At 38.0% G+C, this 24,947-nt stretch overlaps 1 protein-coding gene and 1 long non-coding RNA gene across 5 annotated transcripts; both read right to left on the bottom strand.

The window, feature by feature from the left end:
* Positions 1-1,403: 1,403 nt before the first annotated feature.
* LOC148650163 (uncharacterized) lies at positions 1,404-17,598 on the bottom strand. Of its 4 annotated transcripts, XM_088603700.1 has the most exons (17): positions 17,426-17,598; positions 15,613-15,707; positions 14,152-14,286; positions 10,997-11,092; positions 9,935-9,976; positions 9,641-9,682; positions 9,371-9,412; positions 9,057-9,098; positions 8,345-8,386; positions 8,012-8,053; positions 6,981-7,022; positions 6,643-6,684; positions 6,272-6,334; positions 5,999-6,040; positions 4,539-4,690; positions 3,747-3,841; positions 1,404-2,551 (listed from the first exon to the last, which is right to left on the bottom strand). In XM_088603700.1, the coding sequence occupies exons 2-17, from the start codon at positions 15,704-15,706 to the stop codon at positions 2,506-2,508; spliced, it is 1,059 nt and encodes a 352-aa protein (XP_088459826.1). In that variant the 5' UTR covers position 15,707; positions 17,426-17,598; the 3' UTR covers positions 1,404-2,505. The 4 variants fall into 4 exon arrangements, with proteins under 4 accessions (XP_088459826.1, XP_088459827.1, XP_088459829.1 ...); XM_088603701.1 differs by lacking the exon at positions 9,057-9,098; XM_088603703.1 differs by lacking the exon at positions 14,152-14,286.
* Positions 17,599-17,951: 353 nt separating this feature from the next.
* LOC148650162 (uncharacterized) lies at positions 17,952-24,929 on the bottom strand. The gene is made up of 3 exons (XR_015926043.1): positions 22,431-24,929; positions 20,426-20,529; positions 17,952-19,103 (listed from the first exon to the last, which is right to left on the bottom strand). It is a non-coding gene; the product is annotated as an uncharacterized LOC148650162 (long non-coding RNA).
* Between the last annotated feature and the right edge of the window lie 18 nt (positions 24,930-24,947).

Below are 24,947 nucleotides of genomic sequence, written 5' to 3'. Positions count from 1 at the left end.
AATCTTCATTGCCTGCACTTTTTGTCACTCCTGCAGTAGATAAGCAATATGTTTTTTCCTCTCTGCACATAAAATATGTTTTTTAGCCCAAAGGCACCCTTAGTATGGTAGTACACATAGGTATTAGGAAGTAATCATATGTGTACAGTAATGAGCAGTGTTATGGGCTTTCATGTCACCCATGGGGCACAGCTACTCATCATCCCTTTAACTACGGAACATTAATTAACTCATCCAGCAAAAGCCCTGATATGTCAGGTGAAATACAGCAATGGGTGCCCCAGGTTAGAATGGGCTCATTTTTAAAACTCATTCAGAGTTGCAGTTAATATTCCCACAAATAATGCACCTATCTGTAATTGTGTGACAGCAATAGACTTTCATAAAATGCTTTTGTAAAGCAGACATCCAGTTAGGTATCCAGCTGTACTCAGGTACAGTAAATCATTTTTACTTTTACACGCCATTCGTTAGCATGTCTTATTCTAGACCGCACCGTATTTGTTGACATCAGGAAAACGTGATGCAAAATGTGTGATGTAACACATGTATATGGTATAACGAAATGCTATTTAGCTAGCTCTTAGACATTCAGTAGTACAAAAAAAAAACAACAATACAATTGTATAAGAAAAGAAAGACAGAGACAACAGGCAATGTGCAAAACAAAAACAGATAAAGTGCAAAACAACAGCAGAAAACAGGTAATGTGCAAAACAACATCAGTTGTGCAAACTCAAACAACAACAGAATGAAATAAAGGATAGAAAATGATGGGGAGTGAACTTCTTGACATGTGAGGTAGAGGTAGATTTCAATGTGTGTTTGAGTTGTGATAAAGAGAGAAGGCACTGTAAGGGTTCAGATCGTGGGTGACAGAGGCTGGGAGTTTAATAGTTTGATAGTGTGTGGGTAAAAACCCGGAGTCTGGTAGTCCGGGCCCGGATGCTCCAGTACCGTTTACCAGATGGTACTTTTTGGGGGGTGAAGTGGCTGCATTGAAAGACATCCATACATTTTATAACCTGCTTGTCTAGTACTGGGTCACAGAGGAGCCAGAGCCCATCTTAACAGGCACAAGCCTAGATACAATGTAGAAGAGACACCAGTCTATTGCATATACTCACACCAAGGTAATTTCTCCCAGAAGCCAATTAACCTACCAGTATGTCTTTGGACTGCGAGACGAAACTAGTGCACCTGGAGGAAACTGACACATACACAGGGAGAACATACAAACTCCATGCAGATAGCACCCCAGCTCCAGAATTGATCCCAGGACCTCAGCTCTGCAAGGCAACAATGCTAACCATTGCAGTAACTGTAAATGTAAATGTAACTAAAATGCGTAACAAGTAACCAACCGTTCTCTGGTGATCTAGAAATAAATGGTAACAAATCTACTGTTTTTACTATTTTTATGAGCGATATAAATGGTACAACAAGCAAACGTCAGCAATCCACATGAAATAATACAATCTTAATGATTAGAACACTTAAACATAAGATTTATTACTTCCAGTAGAAATGAATACATTTTCTAAAAAAACAGAAAATATATAGGACATACAAATGCAAAATTTCTTCTTTGCTTCATTATGAAACTGAGCTTTTCTGTAAACATGGGAAGCAAGCGTTTTTCAAACAGTGGCTATTTCTCTTGTTCAAAAATGATCAAATTGGTTAGTTTTACAGTATTTTGTGGTGCTTGGGTAACAAGAACCTCCTCCTAAATAGACCTCAATTGTAACCTTTGTGCCGTTTGACAAAGATAGACATATTTACAGAGCTGTGAACATACTCTGTACTTAGACATGTTTATTACAAATAGTTGGTGGGAAAACAGGAGGGCAAGTATTGTAAGTCTCGCTGTCATGAACAGCTGCACAGGGAGACCGTGAACACATGCGCACCTTTCTGGCAGAAATCTGCAATTTCTTTTTCCTGACTGCTGTTACAGAATGTTGGGAAAAGGTTAAATGCAAGCCCATTATATCTTCGTCCATTTCTAACACATTAAAAAGACTGAAGACCATAATGTAGACATATAGTTCAACAAACATTCGTTATACACTTTTACTGGTAGGAAATAACAAGAATGCTATTAAGGCGAAGGCACTTTAAAAAAGGTGAAACAAGAAACAGTTCTGTGATCATAACACACACTTGAGAAGTGTTATCAAGATTCCATTTAATTCATAAATGTTTTTTCAAAATACTCAAGGTTCTACACACCCCCTCAAATGTAATTAATTTAACATAAGAGAAAAAAATAACATAGTAAAATTAAAGGTATTAAAACTGTAATGATAATGCAGATCAACTGTAATGATAAGTGTTAAACTGTTGGCAGATGCTGAGTCTCTGATGGGTTAGGCCAGCAAGTTCCACAGATATGTTGCTGGACACAAGTATTGTGCATTGTATGGAGCCTGGTGTTAGGCAGAGTGAGAAGGCTCCATTAGCCATAAAGTGGAGAGTGGTCTTGGGAAGAGTGAGAAGTCTCTATGGCCCATTGTGTGGATCCAGCTCTTTGGCAGAGTCAGAAGACCTGAATGAGAAAATCAGATTGTACTTCAGCAATAATTCCTTAAGATAATATGATGGTTGACCTTCCAGTGTCTTTTGGGAGCAGTTGTAGTACAGCAAAATTTTTATGGGAGCCAGTTCGATTTAGAAATGGGTTGGAGTTACTGTATATGCTAATGCAATAGTTATAGCTTTATATTATTGTTAAAGGTTTACTGTTATTGTTGTAAATATCTAGATCTGAATTGAAAATCAAAGGCTTTCTATTATATGAATTTTTTTTTTTGGTCCCAGAAAATAGTTTGGATCCCAGCAGAACAAATTCTGTCTTAAATGTTTAATACTGTACATCCTGCTTTTCTAAAGCAAACTCTAAAATGCACTACTGTATATGAAGAAGGACTTGCTAAGCTATTTACAGCAAGTTGTACTTTGATATGGAGCTGTTGTTGTATTCAGAATGATTCGCAGGCTTTGGGCTTGGATTCAGGTAAGGGGAAATTGGGACCATCTCTTGATGTCATAGTTGCAGTGTTTAATATCAATACAAGGTATACACTACATGATATCAATACAATACAGAAAATCTAGTCAAGCATATCCAATCCAGTCATGTTCATCTCTGCAAAATGTCCTGCACTGTTGAGCTCTATTGCAATCCAATAGCTGAGCAGTAAAAAGTTTTTCCACTCTGCACATAGGAGCATGAAACCAGTAGGTCTTAGACCATAAGCGTATACAGTACAGTATATGCTTATAGTACAGTATGTATCATAATGATCAGTGTCATGTGCTTACATGTCATCATAGGGCACTACTACTCATCATCCCTTTACATCGTTGATTAACTCATCCAGTAAAAGCTCAGATGCCAGATGATCTACAGCAATGGGTGTTCCAAGTTAGTTAGTTCATTTTTAAAACCCGTTCACAGTTTCAGTCAATATTCCCAAAACAAGCAAAATAACCTAAAATAATACACATAGTTGTGTGGCAGCAATAGATACTCATAAAATGCTTTTCTAAAATGCAATGAGGTATCCAGCTGTACTCGGACAAACAATTTTGGCCTGTAAATGCCATTCGTTAGCCTGTCTGATTCTAGACCCACTGTATATTTTGAAATTGGAGAAACGTGATGCAAGCTTCCAGAATTCAGTCTGCAATATATGTGTCCCCTCGATAAAAGAAATGCAGCAAATGCTGTCAGTGCTTACATCTGATTCCTTTCAACAGGGGTCCCATTCAGCCAACTCTTGTTTCCTTTAAGATCGATGTCTGTCAGCCAACAAATTATGTTGCTTAAGTGTTCCTGATAATAAAAAAAAAACATCATTTAAGACTTAGAGCACTGTGGGCTTCAGAAAAAAAAGATCCTGTCCACTTTAAGAATAGACATTTTCATTTTCACAAAATGTATTTTTGTGATCAGAGGATTTTTTAAAACAACTTTGATTTAAGCTACCATAAAGGTACACATTTCATTTGATCATTGGAAGGCAGGTGTGACGCCTCTCCTAAGACTGAAGTAGCTCTGGTATCTGAACACACCTCAGCCATTTCTCACTGAAAGCCAACTAATCCCATGAAAACCCTTTATGCAACCAAACCTTAATAATTGTGCTTATGTGAGAAGGTGCCTTTTTAACCCACCACCAATAATTCAATTAAATAACTAAATACTGTCCAGTCCAATTAAGTATAGGCTGTGTGTTCAAATCCCAGGTGAAACATACTTCTCCTGAATTGCTCCAGTAAGGTACATACTGTAGGTTTGGAAAAAAAAATTAATTAAAATAAATTAGCAACAATAAAATTTAGGTCAATATCTCTGGGCCTTTCCATAACAGTACGTTATAAATTGTTTTTATCCACCTCTATGAGACAAAGAAGTTTGAATAGGTACAGCAGTTGTACACGAACAACAGATGGGTGAAGTGACAAACCAAAAGCTTTTCTATTAATTGTTCAGCTCAATCCCAGGTCAATAAATGGCAACAAAATCTCACCAGTTCTTCTGTTCTGTAGACAATAGTGAGGTTAGAACCCAGAGCCTTGCAGTTCTGTTTAGCTCCACTCCAGTCTGTTGAATTTTTTGAAAGGTAATAGCATGTCCCATTGATCTGGGCCCAGTCACAGAGTTTCGCAGCACACGCTAGAGCTAAAAAAAAGAAAGAAGAGAAAGAGAATCTTTTTCAAATGCTCATTTTCGTACCCCTTTCCTTTCGCTCAAGGAGATACTGAAAGTAACAGGGCTTACTCTGCTTTGTGAGAATACAAAAATCACCAGGCTGAAAACATTCAAAAGATTTCCAGTAGAGAAGGTTTATTTTCATGTTCATGTCTCTTTCCTGTCAAGGAGTTACTGAAAGTAACTGGGTTTACTCCACTTCATGAGAATACAACACAACACTTTGAGCTGCACTAAAACCAACACTAACAAACACATAAATACCAAAACACACATGCACACTAACAAACACTGAAAACATACACTTTTCTCAATGGGAGATTGGAAGAACATGCAGACCAGGGTTTGAGTATAGTGACACACTTTAGAGTTTCATTGATTCTATTCTACCATCCCATTGTTTTCTGTATTTCCATGTTTTATCATACATTTACCTACAATAATGTCTTACAGTACATTTCCACAGTTTCAGTGTCCTAATACATGCAGTATGTATCACTGCCAATTGCCATTCAAATTTTCATATTCAAATTAAAATCAGCTTATTTTTAAGTGGGGGTTGATCAGCATGACTGGGTGGTGTCACGCCCTCTGCAGCCAGAGGGCGCTCCTTCTCTGTCCTGTCCCTAGTTTCCGGTCTGCTGTCCTTCCTGTCCCTCTCTTTCCCTTGGGCTATATATTTCCGGGTCTTGTACTCTGTCCTCGCTCAGCATTGACGTTCGGATGTCCTGAGACCCGCCTAGCACCAGGGCGCCCCACGTCCGCTCCCTGAGGGCATAGGTTTCTATACGGCATTCCTGAACTCTTTGCACTATGAGCCCGGGCCTTTTTCCCGTCTCGCCGCTACGCATATGGGTCTTTTTCCGCTCTCCTGCTCCCCACGGTTTGTCCCTTTGGACATCCGTGACAGGTGGCATGTTGGTGCTATTGTTTGCATTGCTGCCTTGCAGCGCTGGGGTCCTGGGTTTAATTCCAAACGTGGGCTGCTACTGTATCTGCTTGGAGCTTGTACTGTATGTTCTCCCTGTGTTAGCCAGGGTTTCTTCTCACAGTCTTAAAACAGACTGATGAGTTAAGTGGATTCTAGGAAAACTGGCCCTGGTGTGAGTGTGTATGAGAGAGTGTCTGTGTGTCCTGCAATGGATTGGTGTACCACCCAGGATGAGTCCTGTTTTGTTCTAATTGCTTTCCCAACTTGGCTCCTGCTGTCCTGTAACTCTGCACTGGACAGTGCAGTTAGAAAATGGATAGATTAATCAGCATGACAGCATACCGTACCGTAGTCTTTCAGCCACTGAATCTTCTTGGTCAGTGCAGAGTCTGAAACATGGCAGATGAAAACAGATCAGGGTTTGAGTATAATGGTTTAGACTCCACACAGTCAGTGTAGTCTAGAATCAAACCCTAAACCCAGGAACTCAATGGCAGCAATACGAACCTCATGCTCTGTGCACACTTACTGGTAAACTATTATTGTAATGATGAATTTAAGTTGATGTAATAGAAGTACAATTATAAGTGTTATATATTGTAGTAAAAGCATTAACTTACTTTTGTTGTTGAGCAGGGAGATTTCAGACTCTACTTTATTCACTGCTGAAGAGACATGAGAGACTAAAAACAGAAAAACAACCAGTGAGTATAGAAGAGCAGAAGACTTAAAGAAAATAGGGGCAGATGACCCAATAAGAATACAAGCTGTACTATACAGTATGTCAGCCCTACTTAACATGCAGGAAATATACCCAGCTACTAAAAATAAGTATTCTCCAGCCAGGTCTCCAGGTCTGTGCTCATTTTTATAGAAATGACCTTTTCCCCAGTGCTGTTAACAAGGTGGGCAGAGCTCAGAATGTCTAGACAGGACTTGAACAGCAGAAATAAAATGGTGGGGGCTTAGATTTCTTTTTATTTCTGAATACCATTCGCTTTCAGGAGTTGAATGTTGTTGGTCAGTGCAGAGTCTGAAACATGGCAGATGAAAACAGATCAGGGTTTGGGCATAATGGTTTATAATGGTGACACACTTTAGAGTTTCATTGATTCTATTCTGCCATCACATTGCTTCCTGTATTGTTACAAATTTACCTATAATTTCCCTTTTCTTGAAGAAATGTTAAGCCTCTATAATAATTTTTTACAATCTCAATGCATTAATATATAAACTGTACTATGTACAGTACCAATGGCTATTTATATTCAAAATTTCAAGAGAAAACAGACTTATTTTTAAATGGGATTAATTATCACGGCAGCATACCATTCTCTTTCAGGAACTGAATCTCCGCCATCTGTGCAGAGTCTGAAACATGGCAGATAAAAACAGACCAGGGTTTGAGTATTTTGGTTTATAATGGATACACACTTTAGAGTTTCATTTATTATATTCTGCCATCCCATTGTTTTCTGTATTTCCTGTATTTCCATGTTTTATCATACATTTACCTTCAATAATGTATTTTCTAGATTACTTGCCCCTACAGTAAATTTCCACAGTTTCAGTGTTCTTATACATACAGTATGTACCAAGGCCAATTGCCATTCAAATTTTCATATTCCACTTAAAATCATCTTATATTTAAAGGGGGTTAATTAGCATGACTGGGTGACTTGTTGGTGCTATTTCTTGCATTGCTGCCTTGCAGCTCTGGGGTCCTGGGTTTAATTCCAAACGTGGGCTGCTACTGTATCTGCTTGGAACTTGTACTGTATGTTCTCCCTGTGTTAGCCAGGGTTTCTTCTCACAGTCTTAAAACATACTGATGGATTAATTGGCTTCTGGGAAAACTGGCCCTGGTGTGAGTGTGTGTGAGAGAGTGTCTGTGTGTTTGCCCTGCAATGGACTGGTGTACCATCCAGGATGAGTCCTGTTTCACGCCAATTGCTTTCCCAACTAGACTTCGGCTGTCACATAATTCAGCATTGGATGGAGCAGTTAGAAAATGGATAGATTATTCAGCATGACAGCATACTGTACCGTTGGCTTTCAGCCACTTAATCTCCATGGTCAGTGCAGAGTCTGAAACATGGCAGATGAAAACAGATCAGGGTTTGAGTATAATGGTTTATAATGCATTTCATTGATACTGTACCCATCTACTACGCCATAGTTTCCTATAATTTCCCTTTTCCTGATAAAACATTAAGCCTCTATAGTATACAGTATTTCCACAATCTCAATGAATTAATACATATAGTACAGTGTGTGCGAATGACAATTTCTATTCAAATTTTCAAGTGAAAACAGGCTTATTTTTAAGTGGGATATATTAGCTCGACAGCATACAGTACCATTCTCTTTCAGGACTTGAATCTCCGCCGTCAGTGCAGAGTCTGAAGCATGGCAGATAAAAACAGATCAGGGTTTGAGTATAATGGTTTATAATGGTGACAAACTTAAGAGCTTCATTGATACTAGTCTACCACCCCATTGTTTTCTGTATTGTTACACATTTACTTTTAATTTCCCTTTTCTTGATGAAATGTTAAGCCTCTACAGTAAATGTCCACAATCTCAATGCATTAATACATATACAGTAGTATGTACAAATGGCAATTTCTATTCAAATTTTCAAGTGAAAACAGATTTATTTTTAAATGGGATTAATTAGCTCGACAGCATACCATTCTCTTTCAGGAACTGAATCTCCGCCATCTGTGCAGAGTCTGAAACATGGCAGATAAAAACAGACCATGGTTTGAGTATGTTGGTTTATAATGGAGACACACTGTAGAGTTTCATTTATTATATTCTACCATCCCACTGTTTTCTGTATTTCCTGTATTTCCATATTTTATCATACATTTACCTTCAATAATGTATTTTCTAGATCACTTGCCCCTACAGTAAATTTCCACAGTTTCAGTGTTCTAATACATACAGTATGTACCAAGGCCAATTGCCATTCAAATTTTCATATTCCAATTAAAATCATCTTATATTTAAAGGGGGTTAATTAGCATGACTGGGTGACTTGTTGGTGCTATTGCTTGCATTTCTGCCTTGCAGCGCTGGGGTCCTGGGTTTAATTCCAAACGTGGGCTGCTACTGTATCTGCTTGGAGCTTGTATGTTCTCCCTGTGTTAGCCAGGGTTTCTTCTCACAGTCTTAAAACATACTGATGGATTAATTGGCTTCTGGAAAAACTGGCCCTGGTGTGAGTGTGTGTGAGAGAGTGTCTGTGTGTTTGCCCTGCAATGGACTGGTGTACCATCCAGGATGAGTCCTGTTTCACGGCAATTGCTTTCCCAACTAGACTTCGGCTGTCACATAATTCAGCATTGGACGGAGCAGTTAGAAAATGGATAGATTATTCAGCATGACAGCATACTGTACCGTTGGCTTTCAGCCACTTAATCTCCATGGTCAGTGCAGAGTCTCAAACATGGCAGATGAAAACAGATCAGGGTTTGAGTATAATGGTTTATAATGCATTTCATTGATACTGTACCCATCTACTATGCCATAGTTTCCTATAATTTCCCTTTTCCTGATGAAACATTAAGCCTCTATAGTATACAGTATTTCCACAATCTCAATGAATTAATACATATAGTACAGTGTGTGCGAATGACAATTTCTATTCAAATTTTCAAGTGAAAACAGGCTTATTTTTAAGTGGGATATATTAGCTCAACAGCATACAGTACCATTCTCTTTCAGGACTTGAATCTCCGCCGTCAGTGCAGAGTCTGAAGCATGGCAGATAAAAACAGATCAGGGTTTGAGTATAATGGTTTATAATGGTGACAAACTTAAGAGCTTCATTGATACTAGTCTACCACCCCATTGTTTTTTGTATTGTTACACATTTACTTTTAATTTCCCTTTTCTTGATGAAATGTTAAGCCTCTACAGTAAATGTCCACAATCTCAATGCATTAATACATTGATTAGGATTAATTAGCTCGACAACATACCATTCTCTTTCAGGAACTGCATCTCTGCCATCAGTGCAGAGTCTGAAACATGGCAGATAAAAACAGATCCGGGTTTGGGCATAATGGTTAATAATTTCATTTCAACATCCCACTGTTTCCTATATCATTACATATTTACCTACAAAAATGTTCCTTTTCTTGATTACATGCCTCTACAGTAAATTTCCACAATTTCAATGTGTTAATATATACAGTATGAAGCAATGCAAAATCTGATATGCAAATTAAAACATGCTTATTTTTTAAGAGCAATTAGTTAGCATGACAGCGTACCACTCTCTTTCAAGTGCTGAATCTCCTCCGTCAGTGCTGAGTCTGAAAATGAAAACAGAGTGGGTAAAATTGTTTATAATGGTGATGCACTTACGAGTATTTATATTTTTAATTGCAATTGTGTTATGACTGTTTACAGGATAGAAATCCATACCATTTATTCACACAGTGTATTCTGTGTACCAAGAAGTAAAAGTGTAGCTAAGAAAACCATACCGTACATATATTCCCAGGCAGTAAAAAACAAATGCATACTGTACATTTAAAAGTCCACAGTTAAAATTAAGTGTCAACTACTCTGTGCCATGTGTGTGGTACGTAAAGGTAAAAATATTGTTGTCTAAAAGTGTTACCCTAACACTTAATGAAAACCCAGAAAGCAACGATAAGTTGAAATATTTTCACTGTGCTGTATATCCCGTGCTGTACATGTACAATTCAACACAATATACAGTATCTCATCTCAATTTCTATCCTCTTACTCATGGTGAAGACCATCTGGGCAGAACAGACCAGATTTTCCTTTACCCAGCAACAATCTTCAGGTCCTCCTGGGGAACTCCCCAGCACTCCCAGGCCAGCAGAGAGACAGAATCCCTCCAGTGTGTCCTGGTTGTGCCCCCGGGTCTCTTACCAGTGTGCTGTGCCTGGAATACCTCCCACAGGAGGCGCCGGGGGGCTTATCCTCACCTGATGCCCAAACTACCTCAACTGGCTCCTCTCGATCCAGAGGAGCAGTGACTCTACGCCAGGGTCCTCCTGGACTGCTGAGCTCCTCACCCTGTCAGGGAGAGTAAACCCAGCAGCCCTACGGAGAAACCTCAAATCGCCACTTGTACCTGAGATCTCATTCTTTTAGACACTATTCAAAGCTCATTACCATAAGCAAGGAAAAGTGAGGATAGGGACTTAGATTGACCAGAAAACTTTGATCATTGTTCAAAAAAGCAGCTTCAGTTTCACCACCACAGTATATGAATATATAACATATGAATAACACTAATTTGTTGCCTTAACTGACTCATATTGGTACTTTATTTATAAGTTCTTTCTAATACTCACATTTTGTAAAGACCACTATGATGAGGACTGTCCAGATGAAGATGACTATCAACAAGAGAATGTGAGGACAAATGGGGTTCATCCACACAGCAGAGCCTGGAAACATACAATGTTTTACAACAGGTACAGGTGGTACAGTCTTCTGCACTCAGTGTACACACTTAGTTTATTTCAGGGAATGTTAGTTAGGTTAGTTTGTTCTAATCCCATGTGGGGATACTACTATTCTGCGGCTAAAGAGAGATATTTCACCCGAGGCGTATGATCCATTCATCTATTTTCTAACTGGTGTAGCCAGTCTTGGATCACTGGGGAGCCAGAACCTATCCTGGCAAGCAATGGGCACAAGGTAGGATATATCTTGGATGAGATGCCAGTCCATTGCAGAGCAGACACAGAGATACAAACATGCACACACTCACACCAGGACCTCTTTTTCCAGAAGCCAATTAACCTACTAGCATATCTTTGGACCAGCATGTCTTTGAGAGAGAAGTCCAGACCACCTGGAGCAAACCCATACGAACAAGGGGAGAACATGAACACTCCACACTCCAGGAATTGCACCCAGGGCCCCAGGAAGCAAAGCTAACCATTGCACCACCATGAAGGCCCTCAAAAAGTATAAATTTAAGTTAAAAGTTTTATGTAAATAAAGGTTGGGAGTTTTCATCTCTTGTGTAGCTTTGGATAAAACTGTGAGCCAAGACAATTAATTCATTCCAAATTTCCTCATGCAACGGTTTACTGCTCTGGATGTTCTCCTGTTCAAGAAAGCCTATTAATGTGGCAGCTTTCAGGGGAGGTGTCTCATGATAGATAATGTCAGGCTCTAGAATACAAGTTATGAATCCTCACAAAAACAACTGAAAGCTTTCCTGATTTAAACATGTGCTAAAAATGCATTTTCATATATAGCAGTGAAGAAACAAAATGCTGAACACAATAATTTATTATTTTGAAAATATTTTTTAGATATAATGATTAAAAAGGGTGTTTAATAACAGGATATATTTATCAGAAGCATTAACATATCAGTTATTATTATTTATATCGTAGTTTATCCATGTTCTATAGCATACAGTACTGTAATGTATCGATTAACTACTAACACTGTAAAAGCTTTTTTTGAAATGGTATGGATATGTTATTCAATTCTGCCTTATCTGTCTTCAGATATGCACCTTGCATTTTGTTTTGCAATTATTGTGTAAATTTTAAATAGGGTGCATATACAGTATGAGTTTAAATGTGTTTTTTCCACTGGAAATGTGCTCACTTCCTCTGATGTGTCTATTTTAAGAATCATTAGAGGGTGAGATAGATCTCATTCTGAGATAATTCCTGGGGTGCTGTCTGCATGCAGTTTGTATGTGCTCCCCGTGTTTGTGCTCTGATTTCCTCCCACAGTCTTAATACATACAGTTAGGTTAATTTGCTTCTGGAAAAAATGGTCCAGGTGTCGGTGTGTGTTCGTGTCTGTGTCTGCCCTCTCCACGGTGTACCTTACCTCCCCCCTGATGCTTGCCGAGAGGCTCTGACTTCCTGGGACTAAAGCACTTAGAAAATGGGTGGATGGATTTGACCAAGAGGCTGTGGAATGGTTGCTGAGCAGTCACCACAAGGGAGAAAAGTTCCTCCTGAACATTAGTTATGAACTCCAATATACTGTAACAGACACTGACTTTAGACCAGGATCAGAGCCAAATGGACTGCTGGATATTTGGGGGGTTTATTCCAATTCCAGCCATCACATCCCAGTCTTGTCTACTTATTTTATTACTTCTATCCTGGTCTAAAAACTTTACTTTGAATCACGTCTTTCAAATGACCTTGAAAAAATATTCTACGTGACTTGGTGGAGATGAGTTGATTAAAAGCTTGACTTTAAAGCAGGCTTCAAGATTTTGGACACATAATCAGAAACTTGTGAAATGTTAAATAAACTGTCAGTCCCTGTTCTATTATTTTGAGCAAATTGCACAACTACTATCAGTGTTTGAACACAGATCTGCAACACAGTGCTTAATAAAACCACAGTCGTGGTTAAGTTGCTTGTATCTAGGAAATGTCTCACAAGAACTGAAAGTGCAATTCATCAAAAAAGATGAATTTTTCCCCACTAATTGCTTCTGTTATGGAAAGCACAGATGCAGTAAGATTTTACAAATGTGTATACAGTAGTTTTATATTATTTCTCTGTTCACTGTTCTACTATATAATATATTAATAATACCATAATTTACCTTAATATAAGTTGATAAAGGCAGTATTGCACAGTCATTATAACAATTTTCCATGGGCAGGAGTATTAATGGAATCGTATAAAACCTTAAATCTACCATATCAGCTGTACTAACAGCAAAAAACAATTTATTTGTAATTGTTTAAAAACTATAAACTGCTTTATCTTTGGGGCGGTCAACATGTTAATGGAAGATATGGAAGAGTTTCTCCTGTATTGTAACATGAATAGAAGTGAGGAGATCTGATTGTCTTCAACTCAACATGATATTACTCTGATGAACCATAATCCTGTGTCCACTAAGAAAATACAGCAAATAATGAGCGGTTCAAAACCTTTCTAACTTTGTAACTGACACCCTGTATACTGTATCTACATTCATAACATATGAATAAAGCATGCTGAACAGAACTGATATTTTCCATAAATGTAATGTTGTACACCAACAGTGCGGACAAAACTGATAAATTCTATATTTAGACAGAAAAGATGACTGGTAGTGAATTCTTCAACCTTTCTGTTTTTTACTTTACTCATTGTCTAATGAACCTCCTCTACATTGCTGCTGGACTTCCAATTCTTTTAGGAAGTATTTAGGGATGCCTTTCCTAAAATGATTTTTGAAAGCATGGCTGATAGTTCCATCTGTTATATATTAGCACCTTAGAGGTGTGTTTTGCATTTGTACACTATACTGTATGTGTAACATAAGTGTGAATTCTTATTACCCTGTGCATAAAAATTGAGATGTACTTTCATGTGGAGTCTCATTAACCGTGAATAGGAGCTGAAACTCCATTTTCACTATGAATTGGTGAGCAATTACCAGAAGTCTTATGTGAGACCTTCCAGTCCAGCTGTTTGAATGAATCGGTTTGCTTAATTTTATTTTTTAAGGGCAAACACATACACTCTGCTTCCTCGGGAGTCAGGCCATGTCTTTGCCCTGGCAGGTCTCGCATGTTTCCCTGCACAGCTTGTCTCCTCTCTGTCATCTCCAGATACGTCTCGACATTTTCGTAATCGCTGTTGTCTGCACTTTCATCTGCAGGAACAAACTGATGCTGTGAAATATGGAGAGTGACTGCAGAGATCACCACCCCCTCCAAAAGATTGTTCACACAGCCAAAGAGAAATGGCAGAGAAATGGTGGCCTCATCAAGGCTGGGCCTGTTTGGTATTGGAGCAGGACACCCCAGATAAAACCAGGCTGCTGCTGTACTGTAAGTGGTTTTGGAGGACCAGTGGGTTGTCTTCTCCCCCTCTCAACCAACATTTCTAAATGTAAGCCCCGGTTATTAAAAGGCAACTGGGGACACTGTGCTGTTGGAGGTGCCACATGAAACCTCAAGCCAAGATTCTGACTACTTGATCATTACAGATCCCATGACACTTTTCAAAAGGATTGATTACCCCTGTGTCCAGGATGAATTCCACTTGTACTGTATAATCTGCTCTTCTTAAAGTTCCATCTTAATTCAATTGGTCAAAATTCTTACTGCTCCATCTCAGCTGCTGTGTAGTGAGTCAGCTGGCTCAAAATGTCTACCACACTTCACCTGGTTATTGTAATATAATATGATTACTATTGGATTCATTCACTACTGGATTCCAGCACAAGTGGTGGAGCCAAAGAAGGTGATACATGTTCTCATCAGGATAGAGAGGAAAGAGATTTGTTGCTTAACCCTGGAATCTGTTTACAACATACTGTAGTAATAGAACTTAAACTCTTTTCTGTTTTATTGGACCAACTCTTGTTCCAAAAAGAACTGGATTTACATAGTGTACTCTTTAAAAAATTCTACTACAATTGCATATTGGCTTGCCAGAGTACAGCATGATTAAATATCTTGTTCCATTTGTCGGAGATGTCCCATTATCTACAAGAAATATCTGCACAAGAATTAAGAATGAAGGCCTATTAGGAACCTCTAGATTTAAAGTGTTATAATGTTTCACTGCAATTATACTTTTGAACTGAGACTCCAACATGTCTTTATATATCAAGTTAAATAGATAAATCCATTGAATATTGCTGATTACACACTTTATATATAGTATGAGTACACTTTGTGCAACTATCTTTCTTATGAACTACATTCTTATGAACTAAGAACATCTCCATAGAGTACCTCCATAGCATTTTTGTTTAGGGCATATTTATATAAACATATTTAACAATCCAACTTTACAAATTAAAATGTACTGTACATGGTTAATTAATATCAGCATTTTTTTTACCTACAACATTAAACTCTGTTGATGAATAAATAACAATAATTATCTGAAGTATTATTGAAAAAGCTCATTTCATAAGGATACAGTTTTCAGAAGGTAGGCAGGCCTGCTGTTTGAGTAAGAGGTTTACCTGGCTGAACATTTCTTCCCCGAGCTTGACCCTGCTGTTCCAGGGTTGTTCTCTGGTAGAAATCATAGTTTTCATAATCGTCTGAATCTGACATCCTGTGAGAGATGAGAAGACACCCAAAACTAAAACTGTAAACAGCCACATGGATCGTTTTAAGAGTAGCAATCTCTTCACATCCGTTAGTGCTTTACAGTATATTTCTAAAGGCCAAATGTATGGAAAACTCTCCCCCAAATTGTTAAAGAAACAGCATATAAACACCACATAAAAAATGTATAAACAGGCTTCAGACCCCAAGTCTTAGTTCCCCAGAAGAGGACATGCAGCCACACTAGCTGTGCTGACAGGAGACTCAAATAGTAAAGAAGAAAAGCACACTGTGGGCACTGCAGGATAAAGAATCCCAACAGCTCTTGTGTGATACTCTGTTAGGCAATCTGGGACACGCTGTTGATTTGTAAGAAGGTTTCCTTTTGCTTTAGAAAGAAATAGTGACAAGATTTTTCTTTCCATAATGAGACATTGAAACATCATCCAATAATTCTATGAAACACATTTTGCAATGCTACAAAGTCTGGTGTGATTATTACCTAGAGTTAACAACAGTAAGATGTTGATTAAGAACCTATGCCTTTATACTTTATACCTTTAAGCTGGAGGTACTGTAGGTATGTGAGATCTTCTGTAGTATCTTCTTGAGTGTTGTAAATTAATTTTTAATGATAAAATAGAGAAGAAAATACTGTAAACAAGCCATCAATTGAACACTGTCAATCACATATACACAAGAGCAGTTACAATAGGTCATTCAGCCCATCCAGACTGCTTGGTAAGTAGTAATTATTGAGTATTTATTGAGAGAGGTCAGGTTATTGGATTCAACAACATGGCTGAGCAGCTTACACCTTACTCCCCAACCTTTTGTGTAAATGATTGGTTCTTGTTCTCTGTTTTAATGGTCTCCATTTGTGTCACTGTTAATTCTGAAGACGTCCGCTGGGTTGATGTGGTCAGTGCTTCTAAGGGTTTTCAATATTTGTAAGGCAATCACATAGTTTTGTGAGCTGGACTGCCCTGAAAACTTTTCGTCAGTTTCAAATTATTATTCAGTTCAAAGGAGCAAGTTTTTTCTTTGCGTGGTGTTAAGAACCTTGCTATAATGAGACTTCCTTCGGTAACCACATACAGTAAATTAATTAAAGAAAGTTGTGTTGAGATGTATACAGCAATTCAAATGCAAAAATCAATAATTTTCTTTAAACATAAATTTATTCGAGATTATAATGTTTAATGATTATAATTATAATGATGCTTTTTAATAATAATAATAATAATTATTATTAAAGAATATCTATACCAAGCTAAAGTTCATGTAAACACAGACACACTGACAAATTCAAATTATTCCATAAAAATGGATCTGTTTTTATTATAATAAAACTGCTATTCTACAGTATATCCAACCTTAGGGAGACCAAAACCGTGACCTGCTGTACTAATGCGGTCTGGCATGAGACTGTAGTTATAGCCTTAAGGTTAAAACAGCAAAAGGCAGTAATTTAATTTTATCTGAAAAAGTACTTTTTAAGATTTTTCGTGAACCTTTCTTCAGACTCTTTAATCAAATAAAATTGGTGTGCTATTCCAACAATGTCAAATGAATGTAAGCCGCATTTATAAAGAAAGCGCTGCATCTGGGCGTCGAAAGATGGACAACCAATGCCAGTAAGAAGAGTCAATTTAATAAAAGCAAATTAGCACCAAAAGGCTATTAAATAGAAGCATCGCAAAGTTAAAATTAGATGCACCGTACCTTAATAAACGTACTGTATAAGATAAAAATTTGAGTCGTTCCGCTGTTTTCTTTGAACTCTTTACATGGGTCGTGTCAAGACCGAATGCCGAAACTTCAGAGAGACACGCATAATATGATGGCGTCGTTTTCGAAACCTGTAGATTTCGTTTAATATTGATGTACTGCTTAGAGTTACCTAAGTAAGCGTGTGTACTGTAACTTCAGGGAGGAAGAAAACGAAGCAGTCGCCTAGCCAATAGGCGGAAAGTGCTCACAGCGGCTGCCTAGCGCATCTGCTGAGAGTTACAGTACAATGTCACATTTAATGTCAGAAGTTGTAACTCGAATTTATTCCAAAGTGGTGAGCTTTTTTCACTCTTACTGTTAAGTTACTTTTTATTGAAATATGTGTTTATAAGCAGTCATTATCATCAGGGCTTTTTGTGTTAACTACAATAGTAAATTAATACTGATTTCGCACCTGAAACTCAAAATAAAATGGCTCTTCCACAGAAAACACTTCAGACAAAACACATGCGGTTAGCATCGATGGATATTTATTTCAACTGTAATGCACTCCAGAAAAAATTTGAAGAAAAATACAACTTTGTTCATATTATTTTCATTGGCACGTCTATACGTTTTCTTTAATTTTTAGACAGGTTTTGTCATTATAACTATACACTGTACAAGTACTACGAAATTAGAAACGAAGTACAGTACTGATGAAGCAGTACACATTCATTTTTTAAAATTTGGAATCACGTCTGTGCATTTTGAAATACATGTTAAAACACATGTAAGAAAGTTTTTAAAACCACATTAGACCAGTTACAGAAAAAAAAACTAAAGTAATAAATATATTACAAATTACCTACTATAAGTATATGACAAACATAAACACTAATATCACAAACACCTGTACACACATACTGTAAATATTACTGATACAGGTTCAGAAGTGCTTAACAGTTCCCATCTGTCATAACTGTCAATTAAAACTATATCTGTGCTACAACTACAGGATTAGGCTCAAGACACCTATAAGATCATCTTGAAGTTTAGACCTTTCACAATTAGACTCAATCATGAGTGAAGATTTAACCCCAAGCTGAGGGCCAGATAGTCAGATATACAGTTAGGTCACCATTTTGACCTGTGATCCCTGGTTTATAACTGAATGTCCCCCACACTGTCTTGAAAATATTTCTGGTAAGATAAGAATTGTTACAAACTAGAGGAGGGCATATGGCACATTTAGCATGTTTCATCTTTACATGAATCAACTATACAAGGGTGAGAGGCGATCAGGTAGAAAATTGATCTAAGGATCTCATCCTCACATTTCTTTAAAAAGAAGTATCACTTTCAAGGCTGAGTAGTTTAAGCAAAGGAGGAGAATAAACATAGAATTCACAGAATTACTGTACAGAGTAAACCTAAACTGGGGGTGTTCCTGCTGTTGATTCATCAGTAGTTGTATTGCTGAGTTCATACAGAACATTGATTTGGTCATACATTGATTTGGTGCCTATTTAGTAAAAAACCAAAGTGAGGATTTTTATGTAGACTTCTCACAGATCCAGCGCTGCTTTGTGCTACAGCTGTCAGCATACAGATTAGAGGATGTGATCTCCCCACAATATTGACTGCTACCAGTGTTATATACAGTAGTTGTCCATTTCACCACAAGCTTCTGTAAAAAGAGAAATATTTGAGTTATTGCTTGATGTTTCATGTTATCCGTAAATTTGAAGGCATTTTGTCTTTTTTCCTCAAGTAACTTCATGGTGTTTATTTAACAGATGTTTAAAATCAATAATAAGAATTATGTTAGTAGTGAGGACCCTATGCAGAAAACCAGGGCTAACTCCAAAAGGCATAGTCAAAAGAACAATCCAAGGTCCGAAAGCCATAGGTAAACTAGCCAGTGCAAAAGTACAAATAACCAGAGGCGGAGATGTCATCCGTGAGGAAGCCAAGAGTCAAAACCAGAATGAGAGCAAAAGTACCAAAGCCAAAACCAGGAGACACAGAACAAATCAGGGTCAGGAAGCCAAAAACCAAGTAGAAAATATCAATGAGACTGGGAATAGCTCTAGCCAGGAAAACCCTAATACTGAGCACCGGGAAGTGTGTGAGGCAGCATTAAATAGGCTGGGGAAAGGGGCTAATTGGGAACTGTGCTGGAATGTGAGGTGGAATGCAGACTACTCCAGGGAATCAATAAATGGTCATCCTTACACTTATATACCACTTTTGAATGGGGATTCCCCTCTAACACCAGCAATGTGTAGTCCCCACCTGGATGATGCGATGGCACCAGATATCAGTGGGGATGGGCTAAGTGATGAAACCAGTTCATAGATGGGGATTATAAGGAGGCCAATATCGGTAAAGGCTAAGGGGAAATTTGACCAGGAAACTGGGGTAACACCCCTACTCTTTTTGAGAAATGCCCTGGGATTTTTAATAACCATGGAGAGTCAGTTTTACATCTCAACCGGACAGCGCCTTTTTACAGTATAGTGTCTCAATCACTATATTGGAGCATTAGAACCCACAAGGAATGCAGGGCCTACGTACTAGTCCTACTAACACCTCTTCCAGCAGCAAGCTTAGCTTTTCCTGGAGGTCTCCCATCCAAAAACTGGCCAGACTCACACATGCTTAAGGGTTTTCCAGTGGTGAGTTTCAGGAGGTGATCAAGTTCTCCTTCACACCTTTGCTCCCCTACTGTATTGTATGTGTAAATACTTCCTGGCTGCACACAGCTCTGTGGATCTTTTCTTTAACCCCTCCCTCCACCTCAACTGCATCTGTGCATCTGCCTCCCAGGTGCATTCCTTGAGGGGGGTTGTACAGTACTCATCTTCAGCTAGCACTGTCAACACCTCAGCCAGATGAGTCTATGCCAAAGCATTAAGTTTGGTCTCCCTTTAAATTCATCTGCTAATTTCATCTTTATTAGAAGTTGTCTTCTGAAACTGAAAATTGTTACCATGTAAATGCAGTTACCTGTCCTCTACTAAATTCCCATCAATCCACTTCCACTGCCCTCCATGCTCCACTGTACTCAGTCCAATCCATGTGTCTCCAGAGATATAATTTTTCAAGAATGTCTGGAAAAACAAAATACAAACATTCACCAAATAATAACGGCATACTACTTAGGCAGGGAAGGATGGTGAAAACTAAAATGCATAAACTGAAAAATGCAGTTTCATTTATTTTCTCTAATGAAGACAGTGCCTTATCTGATGGCTGACAGATAATGTGTAGTATTTCTGATTTTTTTAGAACGTTTAGAAAACCTGTGAATTCAAAATAAATTACACAGACTAAGTATCTGTGTTGGTTTGAATTTGGTCAAATGTAGACATTAACATAGGGCTAAAATTTCATGGAGAACATATTGTAGTACTACTAGTTTTACAAAGGTAGAATAAGACCTCAAAATGTTTTTTTAATGCAGCTCAGGACATTCTAGTACAATTTTGCATGTCAGCTTTTTCTTTCTCTAGTCATCTTAAAGTGAAGACTGATTAATAAGATGAGCTGTACCTCTTTACAAATCCCCTCCACAGTTCATTCCCCTCATTAGGGGGAGACACAGCAGTGAGCCTGGGTTGCTTCAAACACAGCACAGTAATTGAGGTTGGACATCTTGCTCTTTGGCATTTGCAGGTGAAAAGCGCATTCCGTAGATGAACATTTATTGTATACTGTTAATATCTCGGAAAAAAATATGAAAACTCCTTATGTTTGCCCACATGCTACATAAGGCTCATGCTCACAGGTGTTCTGCAAATTGTATTTTACAGAAGGGCTCAGGGGTCATAAAGGTGAACAAATCCATCACAATTCATATCTCGATTACATTTAGTCTAAATGCTATACAGTATGTGTTATGTCCAGCTTGTAAGCTTCCAGGAGCGTTTGTCTGATCTGACTGCACAAATCTAATGAAATACAGTTCATGCAGTATGTCCATTCCTGGAATAATCATAGTTAGAAATCAACTATACAGGCATCTCTGGATTTGCAAAAAAACTGAGTTACGAAGCATGCCCATTTCTCAGTACATTTTCACAGTAATGAACACTTATAATGCACTTTAGTGCATAGTGTACTCTACAGTATGTCCAACCATATGATATTGTCACCTACTGTTTTTGAGTTTGCCAGTTTTCATTTATATAATTTACTTAATCTGGTTGAATTTATTCTTTATTTTTACATAAATTATTAAAGCTTTATTAAAGAAAATGTTACATGTCTGTTAAGTAAGTGTTGTTTAGTACTTTAAATATCCTAAATACTGTATAATGTAAACATATAATCTTACTGGAATTCATTTTTGAGATAGGGATTTTTACTTTACATTTTTATGGAACAAATTATGTTCTTAAATAAGGAGATGCCAGTATTAAGCATTTAAGTGAACATTTTAAGAGAACAATAGTCTTGTGTCAGAGAATGAGAAATACACTGAACTGACAGTTGATAAAATGGTAATGCCTTTTCAGAACAATTCTAACTTACATCTGAGATTTCTGAAACTGGTACAGTAATTTGAAAATCTGATATTTTATATCACTATGCTTATTGTGGGATCTGACCACACCTGGTTTCTGAGTTACTATAGTTTAAAATTCTCATACACCTCTTATATGTGGAAATACATAAAAAGTGATGAACACGTTGTCAGAAATAGGCACTGTGCTGTGTGTGAAAATATTTTGTAATGTTCTAATGCATATGCAAATACATAATGGCCACTAATCATGGTAATAACAGAGTGTGCCAGGAGCTGTCCCCTCATTCTAAAACATCCAGAAAAATGAAAGAGATACACTTTGTGTGTTTTCCTGGATGATCTTCAGGAAATGGCTGTTTCGTATCAAATTAAAATTAATTTTGAACTTTTGCTGAACTGCACTGTGATTTCTTCCATTATGGAACTGCCTAGGGACCCTCTACCACATCTTTCCCTACACATAGCATAACACATAGCTCTTACCAGTTCTTCTGAAGTCTTGACAACAGCAAGATTAGAGCCCTGCTGACTGCAGTGAGATTTAGCTCCATTCCAGTCTCTTATGTCTTGGGAAAAGTAGTAACATTTCCTGTTGAACATCTTCCAGTCACATGGACAGAACTTCACAACACATGCTATAAGGAATAATAAGAGGCATCAATCACATTTCAGGTTTATGATTAAAGATCTATATTTGGCATAAGCTGCCATCAGGTGTATCATCTCTGTTTTACTTGAAATGAACTGAATTGCTTCATGTAATTAATGCATTACTACAGTACATGTGTCAATCAAGCACCAAACTGAATTCAAGCAAATCAGGGTGCTCAGATTTTAGTCCCTGAAGATCTCAATATTACGTTTAACAAGTCACCTGCTTAATTGATCAAATTTAAATTGTGGAGTTGAACATCCCTGTTTCCTGACAACGCTCTGGGAATGTGCTGCTCGGTTTGTTAGCTCTGCACTGCGGCTGGCTATTCACCTGCCGTTGGGTCCGTCTTCAGCTCCAGAGTACTGCACTAACTGTACTGTAACTGCAGCACATTACAATAACACAATACAATATGATACAAGATTGGACTTTGTATAGTCAACATGATAGTAAATGACTAACCTCCTGTTTGAAGCTTTGACTCTATGTTGTTCAGCCTGGGCAATATCTGAGAATCCATGAAAAAGACACATTGCACTGAAACTAAAGTCTGCAATTGGCAGATTAATAATCATTTATTACTTACCCATTTTACTCAGCAAAACAAAGCGAAAGAAAATAATTATACAAATTAAAAATCAGATATGCAATAATAATCAACCAATTCTGGAGCAGTGCTATGCTGTGTATCTTACAATCTTATATTGTGTGGTTGCGTGAGTTTCCTCCAGGTGTTTTAGTTTCCTCCCACAGTCCAAAAACATATTGTCACTGTAGGTTATTGAATTGTCATCTATACAAGCTCTATGCACATACTGTAGTGTCCAAGGTCTGGAATTGAACCCAGGCCCTAAGTTTTACAAGCCAGAGATGCTAACCACTGCACACCATGCCCCCCCCCACGCTGGTGCACTGGACAGAAAATTCTGGTCTTGACGCAATTCTGCCCCCTACTAGTTAAGACACGTTGGTTCCACCTCATTTCACTTCAGTTGTGAATACTGACCTTGCTGTTGGAACTGAGCAACTTCAGATTGTATGTTACTAAATTCCAAAGACATCTCAAAGTCTAAAAACAAACAAAAAACTGTAAAGGTAAGAAGACCAGGAAATGACATGAGTGTGTAATAATGACACAAAAGCAACTGATGAGGGTCATTACAAAACATGTAATAATTCTATTAATAACTTGTGATTCCAGAAGGATTGTGGCTGCCACTGTGGACCTGAACAGGCATTTTCACGTCAGTCACTCCAGCCCCTTTCAGCCAGCTCCGGAACTCTTTCACTCTTGTTCCTAAATTCCAAAAACTCTCCTCCAAGAGTGCTGATGAACTTGGCTCCCTCATTGGGACAACCAGGACACGTAGCACATGTACTGTACCCAGAGACCACTGGGCCTTGGCTCGTGGACTCTCAGGTCCAGAGTCTCCAAGCCGTCCACGGCACTGTCCCATTTGATCTCCACCAAGATCCAGGTTGAGATTCCTCAGCTCGCAGAGCCCTTTCCTCACCCAGGATCCAAGTGCTGCATGCCAGTGATGCTAACCACCGCACCACCATGCTGGCTCTACTGATGCACTGGTTAGAAACTTCTGTTCCTGATGAAAGCCTGCCTCCTACCTGTTAAATCTGGCATGTTCCACCTTATTTCACTTCAGTTGTGAATGCTGACCTTGTTATTTGAGCTGAGCAACGTCAGATTTTACATTTCTGAATTCTAAACACATATTAGAGTCTGAAAACAAAAAATCTACTGCAAAGGTAAGACCAAGAAATGACCACGAGCGAGTAGTAATGACACAACAGTAACTGATGAGGCTGAGTTCCAAATTTTAAAAAGAAATAATTAACTCAACAACTACACCAATATTCTTCTGTTAACTTCTGTTTCTTTCACTGTAGTTAAAAGTAACTGAGTTACACTGAGAGCTGTACAAAGACCATTTAAAAAAATGTACTAGGTTGTAAGTGTAATGTTGAAAACCTAAAAAGACAGAAAAAACATAATGTATAGGATAAGATCTGTTATCATGCTTTTAATGCAGTGAGAACACAAAACATGCAAACAGAAATTTCTTAAATAAAAGGTGTTATCTGGAAGTGTAGATAATTACAAAAGGGACTTTCATGCATTCATGGTTTCTCAAAGACAAAACATGTAAAAAACAAATGAGAACACTAAGCAAGGACTACAGTATCTACTACAGCAAGAGTCTCTAGAGTTGTGAAGGAACAAGTAAAAGGTTTATTCCATGCTGAAAAAAAGAAGAAAGAAAACGAAACGTTGTGTTTTCTTTCTTCTTTTTTTCAGCACGGAATAAACCTATTACTTGTTCCTATGC

The sequence above is a fragment of the Lepisosteus platostomus genome, chromosome 13 (assembly GCF_059453375.1).
Source record: "Lepisosteus platostomus isolate fLepPlt1 chromosome 13, fLepPlt1.hap1, whole genome shotgun sequence".
Classification (NCBI taxonomy): domain Eukaryota; kingdom Metazoa; phylum Chordata; class Actinopteri; order Semionotiformes; family Lepisosteidae; genus Lepisosteus; species Lepisosteus platostomus.
The sequence above is the reverse complement of the archived record's forward strand: the minus strand, read 5'-3'. Positions and strand labels throughout refer to the sequence as shown.